This window comes from Ranitomeya variabilis, chromosome 6, assembly GCF_051348905.1.
Source record: "Ranitomeya variabilis isolate aRanVar5 chromosome 6, aRanVar5.hap1, whole genome shotgun sequence".
Taxonomy (NCBI): Eukaryota; Metazoa; Chordata; class Amphibia; order Anura; family Dendrobatidae; genus Ranitomeya; species Ranitomeya variabilis.
In genome coordinates this window covers 226,188,707-226,214,358 of record NC_135237.1, presented here as the reverse complement: position 1 = coordinate 226,214,358, position 25,652 = coordinate 226,188,707, and the positions used below count along the sequence as shown (strand labels likewise).

At 42.7% G+C, this 25,652-nt stretch overlaps 1 protein-coding gene across 1 annotated transcript in view; it reads left to right on the top strand.

The window, feature by feature from the left end:
• The window catches only part of TRIO (trio Rho guanine nucleotide exchange factor), a 3,555,343-nt gene that overhangs the window by 1,433,954 nt on the left and 2,095,737 nt on the right, over positions 1–25,652 (top strand). The window contains 1 exon segment of the mRNA XM_077269474.1: positions 6,639–6,748. Coding sequence (XP_077125589.1) covers positions 6,639–6,748 — 110 coding nt within the window.

Below are 25,652 nucleotides of genomic sequence, written 5' to 3'. Positions count from 1 at the left end.
GATAGATGGATAATCTATCTATAGATATATTTATAGATAGATATATCTATAGATACATAGATATACTAAGCATCGGGCTTGGTATTATCTATCTATCTATCTATCTATCTAAAAATAGTAAAAACGGAACAGCACACTGGTGTGACTTATCTTAGGGTGCAAAGCCTCCAGGCAACCCGTCCACTGGTCGTCAGCATTCAATATAGATCAAAAAGAGAGGCAGCACTCCATTTTCAAAAAGGTGCAGGATTTATTTCAAATCCACATGTCTGTGCGACGTTTCAGCTCTACTGAGCTTTTCTCAAGCAGTGGATACAGGTTCCCTGTTACATATATATAGTGTCCTAACAATCCTAATTACAGCCAATTGTGCTCAATTACATATAAGTACATTAATTAAAGTGCATCTGTGCATTTGTGCATTTAAATAAGTAGATACTAGCAGCCATGTCGTTCTTACCGCTGCAGGAGGCAGTTGCTCATGGGGGACGCCATTGCTTCTGTCAGCGTTCGTAAATCTCCATTGCGCATGTCTGTTACTTTAACAAAGCTTAGTTGAACTGCAGGGCAAGTGAACAAACTTGGCGCATGCGCAGTAGTGCTGAATGCCGCCATTTTATTGTAGTCATAATTGCTAGAGCTCCAAGTGCATAAGCACCAACTCGGCGCATGCGCAGTAGCGCCAGATATCGCCCACTTCTTGTAATCATAATTTTCTGAGCTCCACATATATAAGAACTAGTCTAAGGAACATATAGATGTGCTTCTAAGTCTATTAAGTGTATGTAAGTGGGCATATTTGTATACAGCAGCACCACCCATTATACTAATACATACCTACAAGATACTCTATTCATTGCACTGTCTGCGTCCAATACAGGACTGATACCGAATGGGCACTATACACCACCCCGATACTGCGAATGTAGTCTTACGCAGACCACACCCCGCAGATCAGATAGCCCTCAGCATGGGCAAGTCGGACCTGAGCGGTCGGGCTGCCCATAACTCAAGTTGCTACATAGTGGTGGGATATACATAAGATTTTCTCATAAAGAAACATAACAAGTACCATAGACTCATTTAAGCACACTTTATTAACCTGACCTCAGTTCAACAAAAAATGTATATATATAAATTTGCAGAGAAAGTCTTTGATATAATATATGTGTCCTCCATATTCACATTGTCCCCCACAGCGGCAATCCGGCACGGCTGGCCTGTCATCTATATAAAGAATAAAACAAATAAAGTGCATTAATGCCTATTAAAAACAAACTGGCGATAAACAAGGGACTATATAACCATACACTGGATTCAAATAACCGTATGCATTTTAAAATCAACATTAAGACCCCCAGGTTTCAAGGTATTGAGCTCATATATCCACATAAGTTCCCTCTTTTTAAGAATTGATTCTCTGTCACCCCCTCTTCTCTGTACAGGGACAGTATCAATGATTTTGAATCGTAAATCCTTTTCCGTGTGTTTCTGTTCAGTGAAATGTTTGGGGACCGGGAGATCAGTTCTTTTTTTCCTTATAGTATATCTGTGTTGGTTCATTCTAACCTTAAACTCACAGGTCGTTTCCCCAACGTACCACAAATTGCAAGGACATATCAGCACATAGATGACAAACTCTGAACTGCAAGTCAGGAAATGCTTAATTTTGTAGGTTTTATCTATCACTGGGTGTTTAAATGTAGACCCTTTTAGCATATAATTACAATTTATACAATTTAAGCATGGGAAGCATCCACTTCTACCAGATCCCGTCAGGGACATTTGAGTACTCCTCCTCATAGGGCCGATATCCGACCTAATGAGTATATCTTTAATATTTCTGCTTCTTTTATATGAGTATAAAGGGGGCATCTTAAACTCATGGATATTAGGGAGACATTTTCCTAACATTGTCCAATGCTTTTTGATGATGCTAGCAATTTTGTCACTTTCCTCCGTATATGTAGAGACAAAAGGAACTCTTTTACATATTTTTTTCCCACTTGGATTTTTGTTAATAAGTTGCAATCTGTCATTTTTCATAACAGTATTTTTTGTCTGCTCCAATAGCCTCTTTGGGTACCCCCTATCCAGAAATTTTTTAATCAATAAGTCTATCGTTGAGTCGGCTTTTTCTTCCTCTCTGACTATTCGCCTAACCCGATCTGGTAGAAGTGGATGCTTCCCATGCTTAAATTGTATAAATTGTAATTATATGCTAAAAGGGTCTACATTTAAACACCCAGTGATAGATAAAACCTACAAAATTAAGCATTTCCTGACTTGCAGTTCAGAGTTTGTCATCTATGTGCTGATATGTCCTTGCAATTTGTGGTACGTTGGGGAAACGACCTGTGAGTTTAAGGTTAGAATGAACCAACACAGATATACTATAAGGAAAAAAAGAACTGATCTCCCGGTCCCCAAACATTTCACTGAACAGAAACACACGGAAAAGGATTTACGATTCAAAATCATTGATACTGTCCCTGTACAGAGAAGAGGGGGTGACAGAGAATCAATTCTTAAAAAGAGGGAACTTATGTGGATATATGAGCTCAATACCTTGAAACCTGGGGGTCTTAATGTTGATTTTAAAATGCATACGGTTATTTGAATCCAGTGTATGGTTATATAGTCCCTTGTTTATCGCCAGTTTGTTTTTAATAGGCATTAATGCACTTTATTTGTTTTATTCTTTATATAGATGACAGGCCAGCCGTGCCGGATTGCCGCTGTGGGGGACAATGTGAATATGGAGGACACATATATTATATCAAAGACTTTCTCTGCAAATTTATATATATACATTTTTTGTTGAACTGAGGTCAGGTTAATAAAGTGTGCTTAAATGAGTCTATGGTACTTGTTATGTTTCTTTATGAGAAAATCTTATGTATATCCCACCACTATGTAGCAACTTGAGTTATGGGCAGCCCGACCGCTCAGGTCCGACTTGCCCATGCTGAGGGCTATCTGATCTGCGGGGTGTGGTCTGCGTAAGACTACATTCGCAGTATCGGGGTGGTGTATAGTGCCCATTCGGTATCAGTCCTGTATTGGACACAGACAGTGCAATGAATAGAGTATCTTGTAGGTATGTATTAGTATAATGGGTGGTGCTGCTGTATACAAATATGCCCACTTACATACACTTAATAGACTTAGAAGCACATCTATACGTTCCTTAGACTAGTTCTTATATATGTGGAGCTCAGAAAATTATGATTACAAGAAGTGGGCGATATCTGGCGCTACTGCGCATGCGCCGAGTTGGTGCTTATGCACTTGGAGCTCTAGCAATTATGACTACAATAAAATGGCGGCATTCAGCACTACTGCGCATGCGCCAAGTTTGTTCACTTGCCCTGCAGTTCAACTAAGCTTTGTTAAAGTAACAGACATGCGCAATGGAGATTTACGAACGCTGACAGAAGCAATGGCGTCCCCCATGAGCAACTGCCTCCTGCAGCGGTAAGAACGACATGGCTGCTAGTATCTACTTATTTAAATGCACAAATGCACAGATGCACTTTAATTAATGTACTTATATGTAATTGAGCACAATTGGCTGTAATTAGGATGTTAGGACACTATATATATGTAACAGGGAACCTGTATCCACTGCTTGAGAAAAGCTCAGTAGAGCTGAAACGTCGCACAGACATGTGGATTTGAAATAAATCCTGCACCTTTTTGAAAATGGAGTGCTGCCTCTCTTTTTGATCTATATCTATCTATCTATCTATCTATCTATCTATCTATCTATCTATCTATCTATCTATCGTATATATCTATTATCTATCTATCATCTATCTATCTAGATATCTATAGATATATCTATCGATAGATATATTTATAGATAGATAATAGATATGATAGATACGATAGATAGATGCTATAGATAGATACGTTAGATACGATAGATCTATCTATTATCTACCTATTATCTATCTATCCCATATCTATCATCTATCTATCGATCTATCTGTTATCTATCATCTATCGGTCTGTGTGTGTAAACATTATTCTTCAATGGAGTTTGTAAATGAAGAGGTTGGACAAGAAATGACATCACCTTTTTTTTTTTCTGGTATATCTTTATTGAGCTTACAAAAACACACACAAATCCGCATGAAAAAAATGCATGAAAAACGCGTCAAAATGCATGAAAAACGCAGGTGACCTGCCAGTGACCTCAGGTGCAGATTTGGTGCATATTTTACCTGCTGATCAAATCCTGATCAAATCCTGATGCAATCCTGAACGTGGACACATACCCTAATAACTAATTCACTGCTGGTTTGTGGACAAGGGATCTCCAAAAATAGTTTATAAACTTTCACTGACTAATCCACTTGGCCGACCTTGTTCGCATCCTAGAACTGCGCTATCTATCAGCAGTGCAGCACGTTACACTGCTGCTGGGAGAGTTTGCTACTATACATTAATAGGCAGTAGAGTGGCACAATTGTCTAATCCAGAGGTGGGGAATCTTTTCTGCCAAGGGCCATTTGGATATTTATACCATCTTTCGAGGGTCGTACAAACTCTGCCCACAAAGTACATCCTGACTCTGGCACTGGTTTCAGGACATAATCTTTCATTGCATGCCGTTCAGTGTTCAGTAGGGAATACTGCATGTGTGTGCTAACAGAGTAAGAAGAAATTAATGAGCTTGTGGCAATCAAAATACAGCTCCTTGCCCAAGAATGTGGTCCCTGAGAATCTGCGTGAGGGCCTGATAAAAGGTCTTTGAGGGCCGTAAATGGCCCTGGGGCCTGAGGTTCCCCACCCCTGGTCTAATACTTCTAATAATAGCTGACCGCGTTTATGCAGACAAACTGCTTGTCAATCAGACAAATAGCAGTCATTACGGTCAGCTGTCTATACATAGGTGTTAGGCTATGTTCACACTTTGCGGTTTTTGCTGCGGATCCGCAGCGGATTTGCCTCTGCGGATCCGCAGCAGTTTTCCATGCAGGGTACAGTACAATGTTACCCTATGGAAAACAAAAACCGCTGTGCCCACTTTGCTTTTTTCCTCTGGAAAATCCGCACGAATTTTCTGCGGAAAAAAAGAAGTAGCAAGTCTATTCTTTCTGCGGATTCTGCAACGGTTTTCCACCTGCACCAATAGGAAAGTGCATTTGGAAAACCGCAGTGGAATCCACAGTAGAAACCGCACAAAAAACCGCAGTGAAAAGCACCGCGGTTTTGCACTGCGGTTTTTGCAAATCCGCAGCAAATTCCGCAAAGTGTGAACAAGCCCTAATACCTTACATCCAATACCACAACTACAATTGTGGTCAGTGACCACTGAGTTTATTTTAATATTAATAATAAATCACAGGTAATTTATTTTAGTTGTCTCTATTAAAAGTAAAATTGTATGCAATTTACTCCAGTTGGATTAGACTACTAACTGGGAGCTGATGAAGTGACAGAGGTTCTGTTTCCACCCTCCCCTGCCCTTTTTTGATTGACAACTCTGGCTTGATAGAACCAAAGAAGGGTGGAGATTGTTAGAATCCAAGCAGGTGGAGTGTATCTAAATGATTGGCCGTGCCATGGTGTACCAAGCTCCTGGGCTTGGTTTGAACCATCATTCTGTGATTACAGAGTCCATATTATCCTGCTGCCTTTAAAGTGATTGCTGACACATTAATCAGTTATTACAGTACAAAGGACTCTCGACCTTTCAAAGTTCTCCTATCTTTTCTAGATATTAGTTGTGAGTGTAATAACTGACAAATACAGCCTGGTAGGAGAATGTATGCATATCTCAGCTGAGAATTTATCTCCATTGTATCCATAAACGAGGTACATGCTGATGAATCAGAAGTATGGAGTAGCTCAGTGAGGCTCCTTTTATGGCCACCACATGCAACTGCAGTCTAAACCTATGTTCACACTTTGCATTTTTCACAAAGGTTTATTTTATGCTCCATTTAAGCTGCTTACAAAAAGCATGTTGTCTTGTCACTTATACATGCTTATAAAGTTTAGTGCATGAAAAAAATATGATACAACTTTATCAGGCTTTGGCACCTAGAATTCAGGAAAACTGATACCTGCATTTTTTGCTTAGTTTTTGCACTACCCATTGCTTTCAGTGGGTGAAAAACTCTGAAAGATGTGACATGATTCATTTTATAAAAAACAAGCTCTTATGACAAAACTGTAAAAAAAACAAGGTGTGTGCATGAGATTTCGAAAATCTCATTGACTTTGCTGGTACTGTGACACACAGCAGAAAACTTGCTGAAAAAAACTCAACGTGTGAAACACAGCTGAAAATGTGTTTAAAAGAATGCAATGTGTGAACATAGCCTAAATTTGTATGCAACCATACTATTATAAAAGAATTTTGCAATAACCTAAACTAGGCCCAATAAACCATGTATATGTGTATGTATAAACCATGATCAGGTCATTTTTTTTAATCCCTTTATGTATTAGACAATGATTGTTACCATATGCTAAAAGCAGAGGTCTGAGAACTGTGGATTTTGTGTTTTAGACTTGTTTATCTTTTCCTTGTGCAATGAAATTATTTCAAATATGTTTAATACTTTTTTAAGCAGCCAGTCTCTAAAACTTAATAAATATTTTCTTAATTTGTTATGTTGCAGACGTATCTGTGGGAAATGACCAGTGGAGTTGAAGAAATTCCACATGGCATTGTGAATAAAGAACAAATTATCTTTGGAAACATGCAGGAAATTTACGAGTTTCATAATAAGTGAGTACAGTTTAGGTATACTACTTTTTTTTTCAGGTGGAAGGGATTATTGACTAAATTTCATTCAGCTTAATTTTCCATAATGCATTGAAATGCTTACATGGAAACGATTTGGCCGGGTGCACACGATCCGGAAGTAGCAGCGTTTTGGACGCAGTTCATATTCGCTGCTTCCAAAGCGCTGCTGGCTATTGAATGCACATGAATCTGCATGTGTTCACTGAACCGTGTGGATTTACCGCATCCAATACATTCTATTGATGTACTGTATTTTTCGGACCATAAGACGCCCCAAAAATTTTCAGAAGGAAAATGAAGGAAAAAATTAATGCATCAAAGGGGGGCCGTCTTACAGTCCTGAATTCAGCTTACCCAAGGGGGGATCGGCAGCAGAGTCACAGGGGGTGTTTGGTGGTCCGGCAATGATATGACCCAGACTGGTGCGTAGGTTTGGCGGTGCTCGGCGGTGCGGGGGGCTAGGGTGACACTTTGTGAAAGCCCGGAGCCCTCACACATCCATTACTGCAATGCGGTGGTCTCTGGGAAGTCCCATCTCAGTCTGGTGCTGCAGGGCGATGATATCGCTCCCATCCCAGCCTTGTGCAGCTGTGCTGCAGGTTCGGCGGTGCTCAGTGGTGTGGGGGCTACGGCGACATTTTGTGAAAGCCCGAAGCCCCCGCACTTCTATTGCTTCGATGCCGTGGTCTCCGGGAAAATGGCTGCCGGAGGCGGTGCATGCACAGATTGAGACCTCGGCAGCGAGACCTCAGCAGACTAGGTCTCGGAGTCGAGATTTCAATCTGCGCTTCTGGCAGCCATTTTCCCAAAGGCTGGATTGATTCCCCAGGTGCAGATTGAGATCTTAGCAACGAGAATCTCGGGAGACGAGATCTCGGAGCTGAGATCTCAATCTGTGCATGGACGCCTCTGGCAGCCATTTTCCCGAAGGCCACAGCATTGAGGCAATAGAAGTTTGGGGGCTCCAGGCTTTTAAGAAAATGTCGCCGGAGCCCCCCGCACCACCGAGCACTGCCAAACCTGCCGCATCAACCACACCAGGCTGGCATGGGAGCGAGATCATCGCCCTGCAGTGTCAGACCACCGTAAGAATGGCCCGACTCCTGCTGCCACCATGCTAACTGTAAGTACATTCCGACTATAAGACGCACACCAGTTTTCCCAAAAAATTTCTGGGGGAAAAGGTGCGTTTTATAGTCCAGCACTCCCATTTTCCCCAAAATAAAATTTTGGGAAAAAGTGCGTCTTATAGTACAAAAAATTTGGTAATTTCTGTTGCAGAGACTAGCGTCTCCACAAGAGACATTGACATTTTGCGGTCTGGAAATACACCCAGACTTTTTTCTGGGTACCGGTGTTTTCTTACAATGTGACTGTGGGATTAGTAATGGGGGTGTCTTATTGACGCCTCTCCATTACTAACCTTGGGGTTTGATGTCACCTGACAATACAAAGGTGACATCAACCCCGCTCCCTCCAACTATCACCCAACTTGCCACTGCTACAGGGCAAATAGGAAGAGCAAGGCTAAGTGCCAGAATTGGCACATCTTAGGCTAGGTTCACATTGGCATATGAGTCCACAGCGTATCATCTGCATGCGCAAACACATGGAAAAATGCGTGCAAACGCAGCATCATCTTACACATGACGACAAAAAAACGCTGTGTTTACATGCATTTTTGCGTGTGTTTGTATTGTTTATGCGCATATATCTGATATTTCCAATGTTTTCCAGTGGCTTTTCCTTGACATCAGAAAGGGCAGCACTCCATTTTCTTTAAGACAATGTGAAGGAATTTATTGAACCCACATCTCCGTGCGACGTTTTAGCTTTGAATGAGCCTTTCTCAAGCTTGAGAAAGGCTCATTCAGAGCCGAAACATCGCACGGAGATGTGGGTTCAATAAATTCCTGCACATTGTCTTAAAGAAAATGGAGTGCTGCCCTTTTTTGTGAAGTATATGGACTGTCAGCAGCCAGTGGACAGGTTGTCTGGGGGCTCTGCACCCGAAGATAAGTTGAAGTTTTGTGCTGTTCCATCCTTTTATTACTATATATATATATATATATATATATATATATATATATATATATATATATATATATATATATATATATATATATATATATATATATATATATATATATCTGCACTGAGGAAATCCTCATCTTTTGCTGCTGTATCCTGCAGCAAGATGGATCATGACATGGATAGCTTCCATGCTAATCTGGATTTACATTTGAAATTGGCTGTTGCCTTTGCTTTTGCTTGTCAAGAAGAAAGAAAACGACAAAATATGAGAAAACGTCGTTGACACTACTGGCAACACCCCATCCTTTAACTCAGAGAGAGCCGTGGAGCCTGCCATACACCGAGCTGTGTGCAAACCCTCAGAAGTTTTTTGACTACACGAGGATGTCTGAACAGAGTTTCGATGACTTGCTGCAATGTGTCCGAGGATCCATTACCAGGCATGACACACAACTCCGTAGAGCAATTCCTGCTGAGGAAAGTCTGTTGGTGACCCTGAGGTACGTAATTGTGAAAAACAAACACATGTTCATAGTATTATTGTTAGAAAACCCATGTATTTTTTTTTTTTTTAATTTCCATTTTCTCTTTGGCAGATTCCTGGGTACCGGAGAGACCTTATCATCTCTCCATTTCGAGTTCCGGATTGGAGTGTCCACTCTTTCTGGGAATGTTGGAGACACCTGCAGGGCTTTATGTGACGTTCTGCATCAAGAATTCCTTCCCCAACCCACAACTGAACTCTGGCTTGAAAATGCTGAAAAATTAATGGACATTTGTAATTTTCCTAACTGTGTGGGGGTTGTGGATGGCAAACACATTTGGTTTATGAAACCTGCTGGAAGTTAAACTGAGTATTTTAACTACAAAAAATACTTTTCTCTTGTTCTCATGGCGATTACAGATGCCAAATGTTGATTTGTCACTGTGGACATTGACTCGTTTGGACAAGGAAATGACTTTCAGACTTTCAAAAACTCTGACATGGGTCAATGTTTGTATCATAATAATTTCCCAACACTGAAGGCCCACCAATGCCCTTTGTTGTGGTTGGGGATGAGGCCTTCAAAATGTGTGCCAACCTCCTAAAACCTTACTCAAGTATGGACTTGAATCACACCAAATGGATTTTCAATTACCGGCTACCAAGGGCACGAAAAACTGTGGAGTGTGCCTTTGACTTGCTGGTATCTAAATGGTGCATTTTGAGAACAGCCATAAATCTAGCAATTGATGAGGTTGTGAAAGTGTGTGTTATTATGTACAGTTACATCCTGGCAAAAGACCGACCCAACTTAGAACCTGAGGAACCTGTTACATTGCATGACTACCAAGATCACCCCCTGAGAACTACAGTCATAGTTGCCCAGATGAGGGGTAAGTTTGCTGCATACTTTTATTTTATTTTAAGATTTATGATAATGGACGTGTGTTATGATCCTTAGTGGTTGAGGATCACGAATTACTCCAGCTAAGTAACAAACATAGGACAAGCTCTAGGGAGGTGGCAAACTGGACTGACCGCAAATCTGAACCTATCCAAACACACTAGAAGTAGCCGGTGAACGTGCCTAAAAAATCCTAGACGTCTCGAGCCAGCCTGAGGAACTAACTACCCCTAGAGAGAAAGAAAGACCTCTCTTGCCTCCAGAGAAATAATCCCCAAAGATATAGAAGCCCCCAACAAATAATAATGGTGAGGTAAGAGGAAGGCACATACTCAGGGGTGAAAACAGATTCAGCAAATGAGGCCCACTAATACTAGATAGCAGAAAATAGTAAAGGGGTCTGTGCGGTCAGTAAAAAACCCTTACAAAATGTCCACACTGAGATTTCAAGAACCTCCGCACCAACTAACGGTGTGGGGGGAGAAACTCAGTCCCCTAGAGCAACCAGCAAGCGAGGAGATCACATCTTAGCAAGCTGGACAAGAAACATGATGAATGCTGATAATCAAAAAATGAACGGACAAAAACTTAGCTTGTCTTGGAGAGGCTGGGAGCAAGGTAATCACAAGGAATCTGAAGAGCACTGAATACATTGATAGCAGGCAAGGAACTGAGTATCCAGGTGAGTTAAATAGGAAACCAACCAAGGATAACGAACCAGCTGATGCAGCCAACCTGCAGAAAGACAACACTACACAGTACCGCTTGTGACCACTAGAGGGAGCCTAAAAATAGAGTTCACAACAGACGTGTGTGGCATGGCAAGACGGAATGGTTTAAGCCGCTAAGTATGTACCTGTAATGTAAAAATGAACCCGCAATGTAAAAATGTACCTGTAATGTTTAAATGTACCTGTAATGTTTGCTGAATTAAATAATAAAATACCTGTAGTAAAACACCCGTTATAAGTTCCCTCAACAATACAATACACACGTGTGTGTTTGTGGCGGTGCTTAGAGACAAAGAAAACACATATTGTGCAAAGAAAATAAACATTTATTTAACAAAAAAAACTGAGTTTAGGATCGGGGTCTATCTGAGGGTGAGATGTGGTGGACCTTGGGGGTGTGAAGCTGTGAGCATTGGGTGGTAGTTGATGAAGGGGCTACAGGGGAAGGGGCAACAAGTTGAAGGATTGGATCATGGATGGGACTGGACACAAGGGAAGGTACTGACACATTTGACAACAGACACATTGGTAGGTGAGGGTGGAGGTGTTGGGTCCAATTTTAACAGGGTTTTTTGACTCCGGGTCTTCGTCCTGGTGGGAATGTTTTTAGTTTTGGACCTTTGCTTTCTTGGCCGAGTGGGAGTGGTGGTCTCTGTTGCAGTCTTCTGGCATGGTGCTGGACTGGGCAGGGTGGTGGAGGCTGCTGGCTGCTGGGGTGCTGAACTTGGGAAAGTACTGGTGGATCCTGCTGGCTGCAGGGGTGCCGAACTTGGTAGTGTGGTGGATGCTGCCGGCTGCAAGGGTGCTGAACTTGGTAGCGTGGTGGATGCTGCCGGCTGCAGGGGTGCTGAACTTGGGAGCGTCGTAAATTCTGCTGGCTGCAGGGATGATGAAGTTGGTAGCGTGGTGGATCTGTGAACTGGAGGTGGTGGTTGTGGTTGATAGTTTGGTGCTGTGGGAGTTTGAAAGTATTTGTCCGGCTGCTGGTAATATCCTCTGGTCTGTGGATTGTAGTTTTGGGACTGCTGCTGCTGCAATGCGTGACTGTAATGTGTAAGCAGTCTTGATCTGGAATTGAGGTGTAAGGTTTTCCGACACTTCCCGCTCTATTGAAGGAAAAAATGTTGTGCTGGTCTCCTAAGGTCGGCTTCCAGGCGGTCAAGGCGTTTGTTGACATCCTGTAGAAGTGTGTTCACATGGGTGAACCCACTCTTCAGTCTATCACCAAGCACCTTAATCCCTTCATGGAATACCGAGCTTAAGTGCATAAACTCAGGCATGAGTGACCTCTCCCAGGCCCTCTGTCACTGACGAGAAGACCCCCAAAAAAGCAGTGGCAGATGACTGGGAGAATGGAAAACCTGATGGATCGGTGGCTGCCTGTTCCTCAGCCTGTGAGGCCTGACAGGTTGCTACATAGCTGGTGGATGATTGGGATTGTGCCTGTTCGTTGGCTGGTCGATGAGAGTCCACTCCAACAGAGGACGATCCAGATTGTGTGGTGCTGCACCAGGTTCTGTGGTAAAAAAAAAGATAAACATTAGTAAAATATAAAAAAAGTTAAATAATAGTAAGACAACACAAAAGATACTCACGTTCGCGTAGCAAGCGCAGGCCTCAGAAAAGCAAGGTTCCGGTGGGATTTGTATTTTCTGAGTATCCTTTGAGCAGCACAACTTTTAACCTGGTTCTCATGTCCTTGTTGAAGTGATCCTTCATCGAGCGCCAACACACTCTTATTCTCTTAACTGTGAAGGGGGAAAAAAGGAAAAATTGTAAAACAATTCACCTACATTTACAGTTTCACTGGCGCGTCATACAACATTGCAATACTTACCAAAATCATTTCTGGTATGTGGCATGGCACAGTCCCAATCATGCAGCAGCGATCTGGCCACTTCTTCCCACAGTTGTCGAATCACAGCAATGTTGGAGTGCTGACGATCACGGGTGTCCCATGGTACTCGCTCTTGCACAAGGTGAATTAGTTGCTCATTTTCAATGTCCTGTTTGGCTTCTTCCCTTTGTGGAACCTGTAGATCCAATGAAACAAAATAATTTTAAGTAAAAATGAAGCAGAAATCAATTACAACTCTGATGAAAAGAATACTTACACCACGTCTTTCCTCCTGAGACACATGAGCCCGACGACCTTGGGAAGATTCATTTCCACTCAACTGCTCCTGCTCTTCATCAGTGGAAGGTACCTGTAAATAAATTACATGATTTAACACAGGTATAGTATTGCCAGTTAATACATACCAATCAGTATATCAAATGTGATTACATAATCGGTGTCATGTCCACCCTGGGAGTCAGTCACTCCTTCACTTGAGGATATGGTTGAAGAGTAGGCAGCAGTCAAGTGAAACACTACAGAAAAAAAAAAAAACACAATTTAAACTTAAGAGCCAAACACAATGTAGCCCCCCCAAAAAAAAAAAAATGACACCAATACTTACATTACAGGCAGTAGTCCAATAGCACAGCAGTCAGCAAAGGATAGGGACGGATGGCAGCACCAGGACAGATGGCAGAACCAAAAGAGATGCCAGCACCAGGAGAGATTGCAGCATTGGGAGACAACCAGTCTAAAGGAACAGAAAAAAAGTAAGGGAGACAGACATTTCCAAAGGTTCTATACTTGCATAGCCAGTGTTGTCCACACCAGGACCCCAGCACCAGAGATAGCAGCACCAGGACAGATGGCAGCACCAGGAGAGATGCCAGCACCAGGAGAGATGGCAGCATCAGGAGACAACCAGTCGTGTGCTTCCGTGCAGAGTCTTGTGCTTCCGTGCATAGTCTTGTGCTTCTGAACAGAGTCTTGTGCTTCCGTGCAGAGTCTTGTGCTTCCGTGCAGAGTCTTGTGCTTCCGTGCAGAGTCTTGTGCTTCTGTGCAGAGTCTTGTGCCTCCGTGCAGAGTCTTGTGCTTCCGTCCAGAGTCTTGTGCTTCCGTCCAGAGTCTTGTGCTTCCGTGCAGAGTCTTGTGCTTCCGTGCAGAGCCTTGTGCTTCTGTGCAGAGTCTTGTGCTTCCGTGCAGTCTTGTGCTTCCGTCCAGAGTCTTGTGCTTCCGTCCAGAGTCTTGTGCTTCCGTCCAGAGTCTTGTGCTTCCATCCAGTCTTCTGCTTCCATCCAGAGTCTTGAGAGTAATGGACTACCTGTCTCCACGCCCCCTTTTATACATCAGTGTTTTGCATTTGGTAACATAGTTTTCTAGACATGATTACTGTGTTTCGAACGCATGCGTACGCATGTCCTTGCGTACCAATTTGTTCCCATAGACAGTAATGTGTTTTTTTACGCAATCATCCACAATTGTCCGCATGCGGACAATTGCGCAATATTTGCCACCTCCAAAAATGAAGCATGTTGTGTTCGCTGTGCCCCGCTGCACACCACGAAATGACACATTCGTACCCAAAAGCATGCAAACGCATGTCCTTGCGTACACCATGTTAAATATATGTACGCATGATGCATGCGGATCTATGAGGATGAAACGTTGTGTGCACAGATGCAAATGTGAAGCCAGCCTTAGGCTATGTGCACACGTTGCGGATTTTGCTGCGGATCCGCAGCAGATCTCCAGCTGTGGGTCCGCAGCAGCTTTCCATGCGTTTACAGTACAATGTAAACCTATGAAAACCGCAATCCGCAGTGTCCATGCTGCGGAAAAAAATGAGTGGAAACGCTGTGGGTTACATTCTGCAGCATGTCAGTTCTTTGTGTGGATTCCGCTGTGGTTTACACCTGCTCCATAATAGGAATCCACAGGTGTAAAACCGCAGGTGGAATCCGCACAAAATCTGCATAAAAACCACGGTAAATCCGCAGGTAAAATGCAGTGCCTTTTACCTGCAGATTTCTCAAATCCGCTGCTGAAAAATCCGCAGATCACCTTTCTACGTGTGCACATACCCTTAGTGATTTTTTGGGGTGGCTGAGAGCTGATGTTTTTAGCCTGGGGGACAGTATCCACGGCCCCTTCCTAGGCTAATAATATCAGCCCTCAGCTGTCTGCATAGCCTTCGCTGGTTATTAATTATATGGGGACTCCATGTCATTTTTTGGGGGGTCCCCCATTTTAATAACCAGTAAAGGCTTATTATACAGCTGTGAGATGATATTAATAGCCTGGGAAGCTCCATGGGTATTACTCGCAGGAGCCCACGCCATTTATTTCCAAAAAATAATTTTCATTACTTAAATACATGTACAGTAATCTGCACACAAACTGTACTAATTGTATTTGTCACAGACATCTATATATCTACCTATTCTATTTTTATTTACTGTATGTAATCCATCTCTTCTATCCTTTTGGCTCCTGTAGAGGTTTTACAATATGCGGCTGCATATACATTGTGAGGCAGTGACCCCTGTTACAGCTAGGGGCACTTTTTTGCTCTCCAGAATGTGCACGGAGGCGTATTGAGGCCATGAGGGGGTATTGCAGTCGCAGGTGTAGCTGTCATTGCAATGGTGAAGCTGTGACCAATGTCACAGGTAGGGGTCGATGTGTGTTCTCCCCAGGTTGTGCATGGAGATGTATGAAGTCCATAGGTGTGCATGGCAGTCACGGGCATAGCGGTGACTGAAATGCAGGTTAAATGCAATAATAAATAAGTTTAGTCTTGGACATACTGTTTGTCCAAGACAGATTTAGGGAAAACCTACTCTAGGTTTTGTGTTATGAAACTGACTGCAGTATGTTAATGGTGCAGTCTGTTTCAGTTCCTGTTCGGGCTTTCCATGTGGCAGGGAGCCACAGGTTTGTTTGTTAAAAACCCTGCAGTAAAGGGTATGGGTGTGTCAGGTGTCAGAGCCAGAGTGAGTTGGTGCTTGCTGCTGTGCAGAGCAGTTGGTGTTGCAGAGCACGGAATGCAAGCGGAGCCAATCGGACTGGCACCCGCAGCGTACACAGCTATGCAAGTCCTCCATGGTAACTGGTCACGGAAGTGGATGTCCTGTGACCGGAGGTAGATGTCCTGTGCCCAAATGAGGACTGGCATGTGTAACGACTGCAACACAGGTGGATATGATGCCCGGCTGCGATCTGGAGGATATCCTGGACTGTGTACGCTGTGTGAGTAAAGAGACTGTGATACAGCGGTGCAGGACACCCACGAGAACTAGTCAGAGGAGGACTGGCACCTGCAGTCGCCCCATGGAAACTGCGCAAAGAGAAGTCCGGCGTGTGTAGGGACTTTGACTTGGAAGATGCCGTGTATTATGTAGTGCAATGTTTATGTGAACTAAACATGAATTCTATGCACTTGTGGGAAATGGACTGTGTGAAGTAACACATTAAAGGAACATTTTATGTTTGGACTTTGTGGGTCACTGCCTCTTAACTGTGTACGTGTGCTACCGCAGCACTACAATATATATATATATATATATATATATATATATATATATATATATATATATATATATATATACTGTATATATATATATATATATATATACTGTATATATATATATATATATATATATATATATATATATATACATTGTGTGTATGTATATGTATATATATATCTATATATCTATATGTATATATATGTATCTAATATCTATCTATATATATATATATATATATATATATATATATATATATATATATATATATATATATAGCACCGATATAGCACTGATATCTATATATCTATGTTTTGCATATGTCTACTCTATTATCTATTCTATTGTAACCTGTCAGTGTGATTTTACTGTACGCTGCACATGAAGGGACACAATTGCACAGCACTTGCATGATTCAAGTGCTGTGTGACTTATTATTATTATTTTTTTAATCTCACCCATAGGCTTGCATTGGCGAGTCTCGGACGCTATACGTGTACAATCGCAGCATGCTGTAATTTTACCCACACACTGAATATGCCCGAGAAAATAAACTGTGATGTGGGCTGTCACATAGATTAACACTGGGCCGAGCGCTATGTGATGTTTTCTTGCATAGCACTCGCACATTTTCTACGGTAGTGTGACGCCGGCCTAAGTTGTAGAATGCAGCAGAGCTCATAAAGCTTATCTTGCCCACATCACAGCTTTCTACGTACGTTATCTATTGACAGTGAGCTGCTTATCACAGGAGGGGGCGTAATCATTCTAGTAGCCGGGTGAGACCTAGTTCTACAGTGAAAATATCATGTTGATAAAACCTTCATTGTAAGTAAACAACAACACAAGGTCTGATAAGTGACACATCACTGAATTCAGCATATTAATCTCTACATTATACTGTCTTCAGATTACATAGCAAAAACCTCCTGACAGATTCCATTCAAATAACTTCCTTTAAAATTAAATTCATGGCTATTGTGATATTATTTAGTTTTATCCTACCACCATAAGTTAACAGAATTGACAGAAATTATCTTACATGCTGCCTATGGTAGTACAGTGCATTCTTGCACCTAGTGACAGATATAGGACTGTGCTGTGACTCTGAGACAGCAGGGAATAAACATATGTGTTCCCTGCTAAACTGTACCCTCAACATAAAATAAATATGATAAAATGAAATAAATATGATAAAATATGAATAAAAGTAACCTGCATCAATTTTAGGCATTCTTCATGGCATCAACACATTTTACCAGATCTTCAGATGCTTAGATATTAAAGGAGTTTTAGTATTTCATACAGAAAATTGATTTCATATTAATTTCTAAGATGTGTGCCGCTTTTACATTTCCCTCCTGTTGCTCGAATTTGTAGACATACATTTATACCCTAGCTATTGTTGTGCACCCCAAGTGTCCCTAATTTACAACTGCCTAGATCAGTGAACCCCTATTGTCAGCTGTTACTTACCTGACGTGTTACTTACCACTCAAACCAGGGGATGCAGAGATCCGTCCCCAGACTGAGCAAGTTGTTCACTGTGGCTAACACATACACTCATGGTTTATTTTCATTGAGGAGCATGCATTATCTAATTGAAAGGCTTATGTGGGTAACTATTCATAGGGGCATCCCACCACAGGCCCAGGCCAGCACACAAGAATGGCAGAATCAGTGTCTCTGACTGGGGCGCACAACGGAAGCAGATGTAACATCAATTTAAATCCTAACATGCCTGGTTCTAAGTTTGCCAAGTTTAGATACACAAAACATAATTACCGTATATACACAAGTATAAGCCCAAGCCCCTATTTTTACCAAAAAAAACTGAGAAAACTTAATGACTTGAGTATAAGCCTGGTATGCATGACCCCCTCAACCCTACCCTGGTATGCATGGCCACCTCATCCCCATCCTGGTAAGCATGGAATCCTCATCCCTATCCTGGTAAGCATGGCCTCTTCATCCCTATCCTGGTATGCATGGCCTTGTCATCCCTATCCTGGTATGCATGGACTCCTCATCTCTATCCTGGTATGCATGGCCTCCTCATCCCTATCCTGGTATGCATGGCTCCTGTTCCCTATCCTGGTCTGCATGGCCCCTCTCATCCCTATCCTGGTATGCATGGCCTCCTCATCCCTATCCTGGTCTGCATGGTCCACATCAGTAAAATGATTCAAAAAAATAAACCATCCTACTTACCGTCCTTGCGCTCCCTCGCAGTTTCTTGTTCTGGTGCCAGCAGCAGCAGGGTGACCATGTGTGCCAGCTACTTAAGGGAATGAATATTCACTGCCCTTACTAAGCTGCCACTTACTGCAATGGCTGCTTAACCCCTTAACGACCAGAGATATTTTTGTTTTTGCATTTTTGTTTTTTTGCTCCCGTTATTCCAAGAGCCATAACTTTTTTATTTTTTGGTCAAAATGTCCATGTGAGGGCTTGTTTTTTGCAGGACGAGTTTTGCTTTTTTGCTTTTTGCTTTAACATATCAGGTAATGGAAAATGGAAAAAAAATCCAAGTTCGGTGAAATTGCAAAAAAACTGCAATCCCAGTTTTGTTTTTTTTACCATGTCACTAAATGCTAAAACTGACCTGCTATTATGATTCTCCAGGTCATTACAAGTTCATAGACACCAAACATGTCTAGGTTTTTTTTTTTTATCTAAGTGCCATTTTCCGATACCCATAGCATCTCCATTTTTCTTGATCTGGGGTTGGGTGAGGGCTTATTTTTTGCGTGCCCACCTGACGTTTTTAGTGATACCATATTGGTGCAGATACGATGTTTTGATCGCCCATTATTGTATTTTAATGTAATGTTGCGGCAACCAAAAAAAGGTAATACTGGCATTTTGACATTTTTTCTCGTTATGTCGTTTAGTGATAGGGTTCATTTTTTAAAATAAAAAAAACATATATACAAATTGTAATTTTATTAAGTCATAATATTAAAATGTATTTAATCAAAACCACATGAGGATGGAGGAAAACCAAATGACAAAATACAAGGAGAATACTTGCACAGAAATGTTGTTGAAGGGTATAGTAACTAAATAACATAGTAATAGGGAAAACACTTTCATACAGAGAGCCAATTATATGTAAAAAATGTAAAAATCATAAACATTGATATAATAAAGTAGACATAAAGGAAGGAAGCAAAAAATAATTATTTATACCAGTTGTCAATACCCTGTTACTCCATTGTATTTTTCGCATTGTGGCTTTCTAGGAGTATGAAGGGGAAGTGAAAAGGGGGGTTTATTTATATGTTATGCAAACCAATGCATAAACAAGGTTCCTAGGACAGATGGTATGATGTTAATGATTGCGACATTGCTATAAAAAACAAGAAATAATCAAGGCTTGGCAAGTGTTTCACCAGAAGAGAGTTCATAAAATGATATCAGCAAGCAATAATACTGAACAAAGTGCATAAAAGATAGTTTAGAAGCAGTATGCGTTCCACAGTGGAACGCACACCGCCGCAGAAATCACCAGAAGCGAAGTTGACAAACTCAGCAGATGCGTTAGAGTGTGGAAAGCACAGAAGGAGACGATGTGGCTGAGAGCGGAGAGATGTCTCGTTACACATCACCACTGGGTACCTACAACCTCTGCCAAAAATTATGTAATCACCGGCCTTGGAGGATGTTCATTCAGTTGTTTAATTTTGTAGAGAAAAAGCAGATCACAAACATGGCACAAAACTAAAGTCATTTCAAATGGCAACTTTCTGGCATTAAGAAACAGTAAAAGAAATCAAGATCAAAAAATGTGGTAGTCAGTAGTGTTGAGCGATACCGTCCGATACTTGAAAGTATCGGTATCGGAAAGTATCGGCCGATACCGGCAAAGTATTGGATCTAATCCGATACCGATACCCGATACCAATACAAGTCAATGGGACTCAAGTATCGGATGGTATCCCTGATGGTTCCCAGGGTCTGAAGGAGAGGAAACTCTCCTTCAGGCCCTGGGAACCATATTAATGTGTAAAATAAAGAATTAAAATAAAAAATATTGATATACTCACCTCTCCGACGCAGCCTGGACTTTACCGCCGTAACCGGGAGCCTTCTTTGCTTATAATGCGCACGTTTAATGGTTTCCGTGACGTCACGGCTTCACAACAAGCCGTGACGTAATTTTCAGGTCCTGAATGCCTAGAATTAGGCATCAGGACCTGAAAATTACGTCACGGCTTGTGATTGGTCGCATCACAGTCACATGGGCGACACGACCAATCACAAGCCGTGACGTCACAGGAGGCAGTAAACGCGCGCATTTCAAAATTACGTCACGGCTTCTGATTGGTCGCGTGCCGCCCATGTGACCGCGACGCGACCAATCACAAGCCGTGATGTAATTTTCAAATCCTGAATGCCTAGAATTAGGCATCAGGACCTGAAAATTACGTCACGGCTTGTAGTGATTGGTCGCGTCGCGGTCACATGGGCGGCACGCGACCAATCAGAAGCCTGTTGTGTATCCGCTTTTTGGGCTCCCCTGGTGGTTGCTGGTGGTACTGGTGACTTGTTTGCACTTTGCTTCTTCTGTTCACCTGCTTCCATCAGTGTTTGGGAGTTTCCTATTTAGCCTTGCTCTCCAGTCATTTCCTTGCCGGTCATCATTGTAACCAGAGCCTTCGGTTGCATGTTCCTGCTACTAGTCTGCTGATCAGCTAAGTGGACTTTGTCCTTTTGTTTTGTACCTTTTGTCCAGTTTGCAGTTTTTGTAATTCTCTGTAGCTGGAAGCTCTTGCGGGCTGAAATTGCCACTCCTGTGTCATGAGTTGACACAGGAGTCTTAAAGTAATTTCAGGATGGTTTTTGAAAGGGTTTTCAGTTGACCGTGAAGTCCTCTTTTGTATCCTTCTGCTATCTAGTAAGTGGACCTCTCTTTGCTAAATCTACTTTCATACTGTGTATGTATTTTCCTCTTAATTCACCGTTATTACATGTGGGGGGCTGCTATCATCTTTTGGGGTATTTCCCTAGAGGTAAGCCAGGTCTGTTTCTTCCTCTACCAGGCGTAGTTAGTCCTCCGGCTGGCGCGTGGCATATAGGAAGCCGTAGGTATGCTCCCTGGCTACTGTTAGTTGTGTGGTAGATTTAGCTCACGGTCAACTCGAGTTTCCATCACCCGAGAGCTCGTTCGTTACTTATGTGTTTTTTACGTTCCCTTGCCATTGGGAACCATGACAGTATGACCGGCCTACAAAGTGTTAATTGTTTGGGCTGAAGCAGGAGAAAAAGAAGTGTTGAAGGGAAATTTTTTTTTTTCTTTCCCTCAGAGTTTTGCTGCCTAGCCCTTAATTGCTGTCTAGCTGCTTCTTACCTCCTCTTAACCCTTGAATGGCTCTGACCTTAGCTGTTTAACATGGATGTCCAGAGTTTGGCTGCAGGTTTAAATAATCTTGCTACGAAGGTTCAAAATTTACAAGATTTTGTTATACATGCTCCTATTTCTGAACCTAAAATCCCTACACCAGAGGTGTTTTCCGGAGATAGATCTCGGTTTTTGAATTTCAAATATAATTGTAAATTATTCCTTTCTCTCAGACCTCACTCCTCAGGAGATCCTGTCCAGCAGGTTAAGATTGTAATCTCTTTGCTGCGAGGTGACCCTCAAAATTGGGCATTTTCATTGGCACCAGGGGATCCTGCGTTGCTCAATGTGGATGCGTTTTTCCTGGCTTTAGGGTTGCTTTATGAGGAACCTAATTTGGAGATTCAAGCTGAAAAAGCTTTGATAGCCCTATCTCAAGGGCAAGATGAAGCGGAGATATACTGCCAAAAATTTCGTAGGTGGTCTGTGCTTACTCAGTGGAATGAGTGCGCCTTAGCGGCAAATTTCAGAGAGGGCCTTTCTGATGCCGTTAAGGATGTTATGGTCGGGTTCCCTGCGCCTACAGGTCTGAATGAGTCCATGACAATGGCAATTCAGATTGATGGGCGTTTGCGGGAGCGCAAACCCGTGCACCATTTGGCGGTATCTTCTGAAGAGACGCCAGAGAAAATGCAATGTGACAGAGTTATGTCCAGAAGCGAGCGGCAGAATTATAGGCGTAAAAATGGGTTATGCTTCTATTGTGGTGATTCTGCTCATGTTATATCGGCATGCTCTAAGCGTACTAGGAAGGTTGACAAGTCCATTTCAATTGGCACTTTACAGTCCAAATTTATTTTGTCTGTAACCTTGATTTGTTCATTATCAGTTATTACCGTGGATGCCTATGTGGACTCGGGCGCCGCTCTGAGTCTTATGGACTGGTCCTTTGCCAGGCGCTGTGGGTTTGATTTAGAGCCTCTGGAAGTCCCTATACCTCTGAAGGGTATTGATTCTACACCTTTGGCTTGTAATAAACCACAGTTCTGGACGCAAGTGACTATGCGTATGACTCCAGACCATCAGGAGGTGATTCGCTTCCTTGTGTTGTACAATTTACATGATGTTTTGGTGCTTGGATTACCATGGTTACAGTCTCATAACCCAGTCCTTGACTGGAAGGCTATGTCTGTGTTAAGCTGGGGATGTCGGGGGGCTCATTGGGACACTCCTATGGTGTCCATTTCGTCATCTATTCCATCTGAGATTCCGGCATTTTTGTCTGATTATCGTGATATTTTTGAAGAGCCTAAGATTGGTTCACTCCCTCCTCACAGGGATTGTGATTGCGCCATAGATCTGATTCCTGGCAGTAAATTTCCAAAGGGTCGTTTGTTTAACCTATCTGTACCTGAACATGCTGCTATGCGCGAGTATATTAAGGAGTCCCTGGAAAAGGGACATATTTGTCCTTCTTCATCACCTTTAGGAGCCGGTTTTTTCTTTGTCTCTAAAAAGGATGGCTCTCTGAGGCCTTGTATTGATTATCGTCTCCTGAATAAAATTACAGTCAAATATCAGTATCCATTGCCTTTGCTGACTGATTTGTTTGCTCGCATAAGGGGGGCTAAGTGGTTCTCTAAGATTGATCTTCGTGGGGCGTATAATTTGGTGCGAATTAAGCAGGGGGATGAGTGGAAGACCGCATTTAATACGCCTGAGGGCCATTTTGAGTATTTGGTAATGCCTTTCGGCCTTTCTAATGCACCTTCTGTCTTTCAGTCCTTAATGCATGATATTTTCCGGGAATATTTGGATAAATTTATGATTGTGTACTTGGATGATATTTTGATTTTTTCTGATGACTGGGAGTCTCATGTTCAGCAGGTCAGGAGGGTTTTTCAGGTTTTGCGGGAGAATTCTTTGTGTGTAAAGGGTTCAAAGTGTGTTTTTGGGGTTCAAAAAATTTCATTTTTGGGGTATATTTTTTCCCCTTCTTCTATTGAGATGGACCCTGTCAAGGTTCGGGCTATTTACGACTGGACGCAGCCTACTTCTCTGAAGAGTCTCCAGAAATTCTTGGGCTTTGCTAATTTTTATCGTCGATTTATAGCTGGTTTTTCTGGTGTTGCTAAACCTCTGACGGATTTGACTAAAAGGGGTGCTGATGTTGCCAATTGGTCCCCTGCTGCCGTGGAGGCCTTTCGGGAGCTTAAGCGCCGCTTTTTGTCTGCCCCTGTGTTGCGCCAGCCTGATGTTTCTCTTCCCTTTCAGGTTGAGGTCGATGCTTCCGAGATCGGAGCGGGGGCGGTTTTGTCGCAGAAAAGTTCCGACTGCTCAGTGATGAGACCTTGTGCGTTCTTTTCACGAAAATTTTCGGCCGCCGAGCGAAACTATGATGTTGGTAATTGGGAGCTTTTGGCCATGAAGTGGGCATTTGAGGAGTGGCGTCATTGGCTTGAGGGTGCCAGACATCAGGTGGTAGTTTTGACTGATCACAAGAATTTAATTTATTTGGAGTCTGCCAGGCGCCTGAATCCTAGACAGGCACGTTGGTCGTTGTTCTTTTCCCGGTTTAATTTTGTGGTCTCGTACTTACCGGGTTCTAGGAATGTGAAAGCAGATGCTCTTTCTAGGAGTTTTGAGCCTGACTCTCCTGGGAATTCTGAACCTGCTGGTGTCCTTAAGGATGGAGTGGTTTTGTCTGCTGTCTCTCCAGATTTGCGACGTGCTTTGCAAGAATTTCAGGCGGATAGACCTGATCGTTGTCCGTCTGGTAGACTGTTTGTTCCTGACGAGTGGACCACTAGAGTCATCTCGGAAGTTCATTCTTCTACTCTGGCAGGTCATCCGGGAATTTTTGGCACCAGAGATTTGGTGGCTAGATCCTTCTGGTGGCCTTCCCTGTCTCGAGATGTGCGTGTTTTTGTGCAGTCTTGCGATGTGTGTGCTCGGGCCAAGCCTTGTTGTTCTAGGGCTAGTGGGTTGTTGTTGCCCTTGCCTATTCCGAAGAGGCCTTGGACGCACATCTCTATGGACTTTATCTCGGATCTCCCTGTTTCTCAGAAGATGTCTGTCATCTGGGTGGTGTGTGACCGTTTTTCTAAAATGGTTCATTTGGTGCCATTGCCTAAGTTGCCTTCCTCATCTGAGCTGAGTTGGTCCCTCTGTTTTTTCAAAATGTGGTTCGCTTGCATGATATTCCGGAAAACATCGTTTCTGACAGGGGTACCCAGTTCGTGTCTAGATTTTGGCGGGCAGTCTGTGCCAGGTTGGGCATTGATTTGTCCTTTTCGTCTGCATTCCATCCTCAGACCAATGGCCAGACGGAGCGAACTAATCAAACTTTGGAGACTTATTTGAGGTGTTTTGTGTCTGCGGATCAGGATGATTGGGTTGCCTTTCTGCCGTTGGCGGAGTTTGCTCTTAATAATCGGGCTAGTTCTGCCACTTTGGTTTCTCCTTTCTTTTGCAATTCAGGGTTTCATCCGCGTTTTTCATCTGGTCAGGTTGAATCTTCGGATTGTCCTGGAGTGGATGCGGTGGTGGATCGGTTGCATCGGATTTGGGGACAAGTGGTGGATAATTTGGAATTGTCCCAGGAGAGGACTCAGCAGTTTGCTAACCGTCGTCGTCGTGTTGGTCCCCACCTTCGCGTTGGGGACTTGGTGTGGTTGTCTTCCCGTTTTGTCCCTATGAGGGTTTCTTCTCCCAAATTTAAGCCTCTGTTCATCGGTCCTTATAGGATTTTGGAGATTCTTAACCCTGTTTCCTTTCGTTTGGACCTCCCGGCATCTTTCGCTATCCATAATGTGTTCCATCGGTCGTTGTTGCGGAGATATGAGGTACCGGTGGTTCCTTCTACTGAACCTCCTGCTCCTGTGCTGGTGGATGGTGAATTGGAGTACGTCGTGGAGAAGATCTTGGACTCCCGTATTTCCAGACGGAGACTTCAATATCTGGTTAAATGGAAAGGCTATGTGTTGTGAATTTGCTTTTTGCTCCCTCTAGTGGTTACTAGT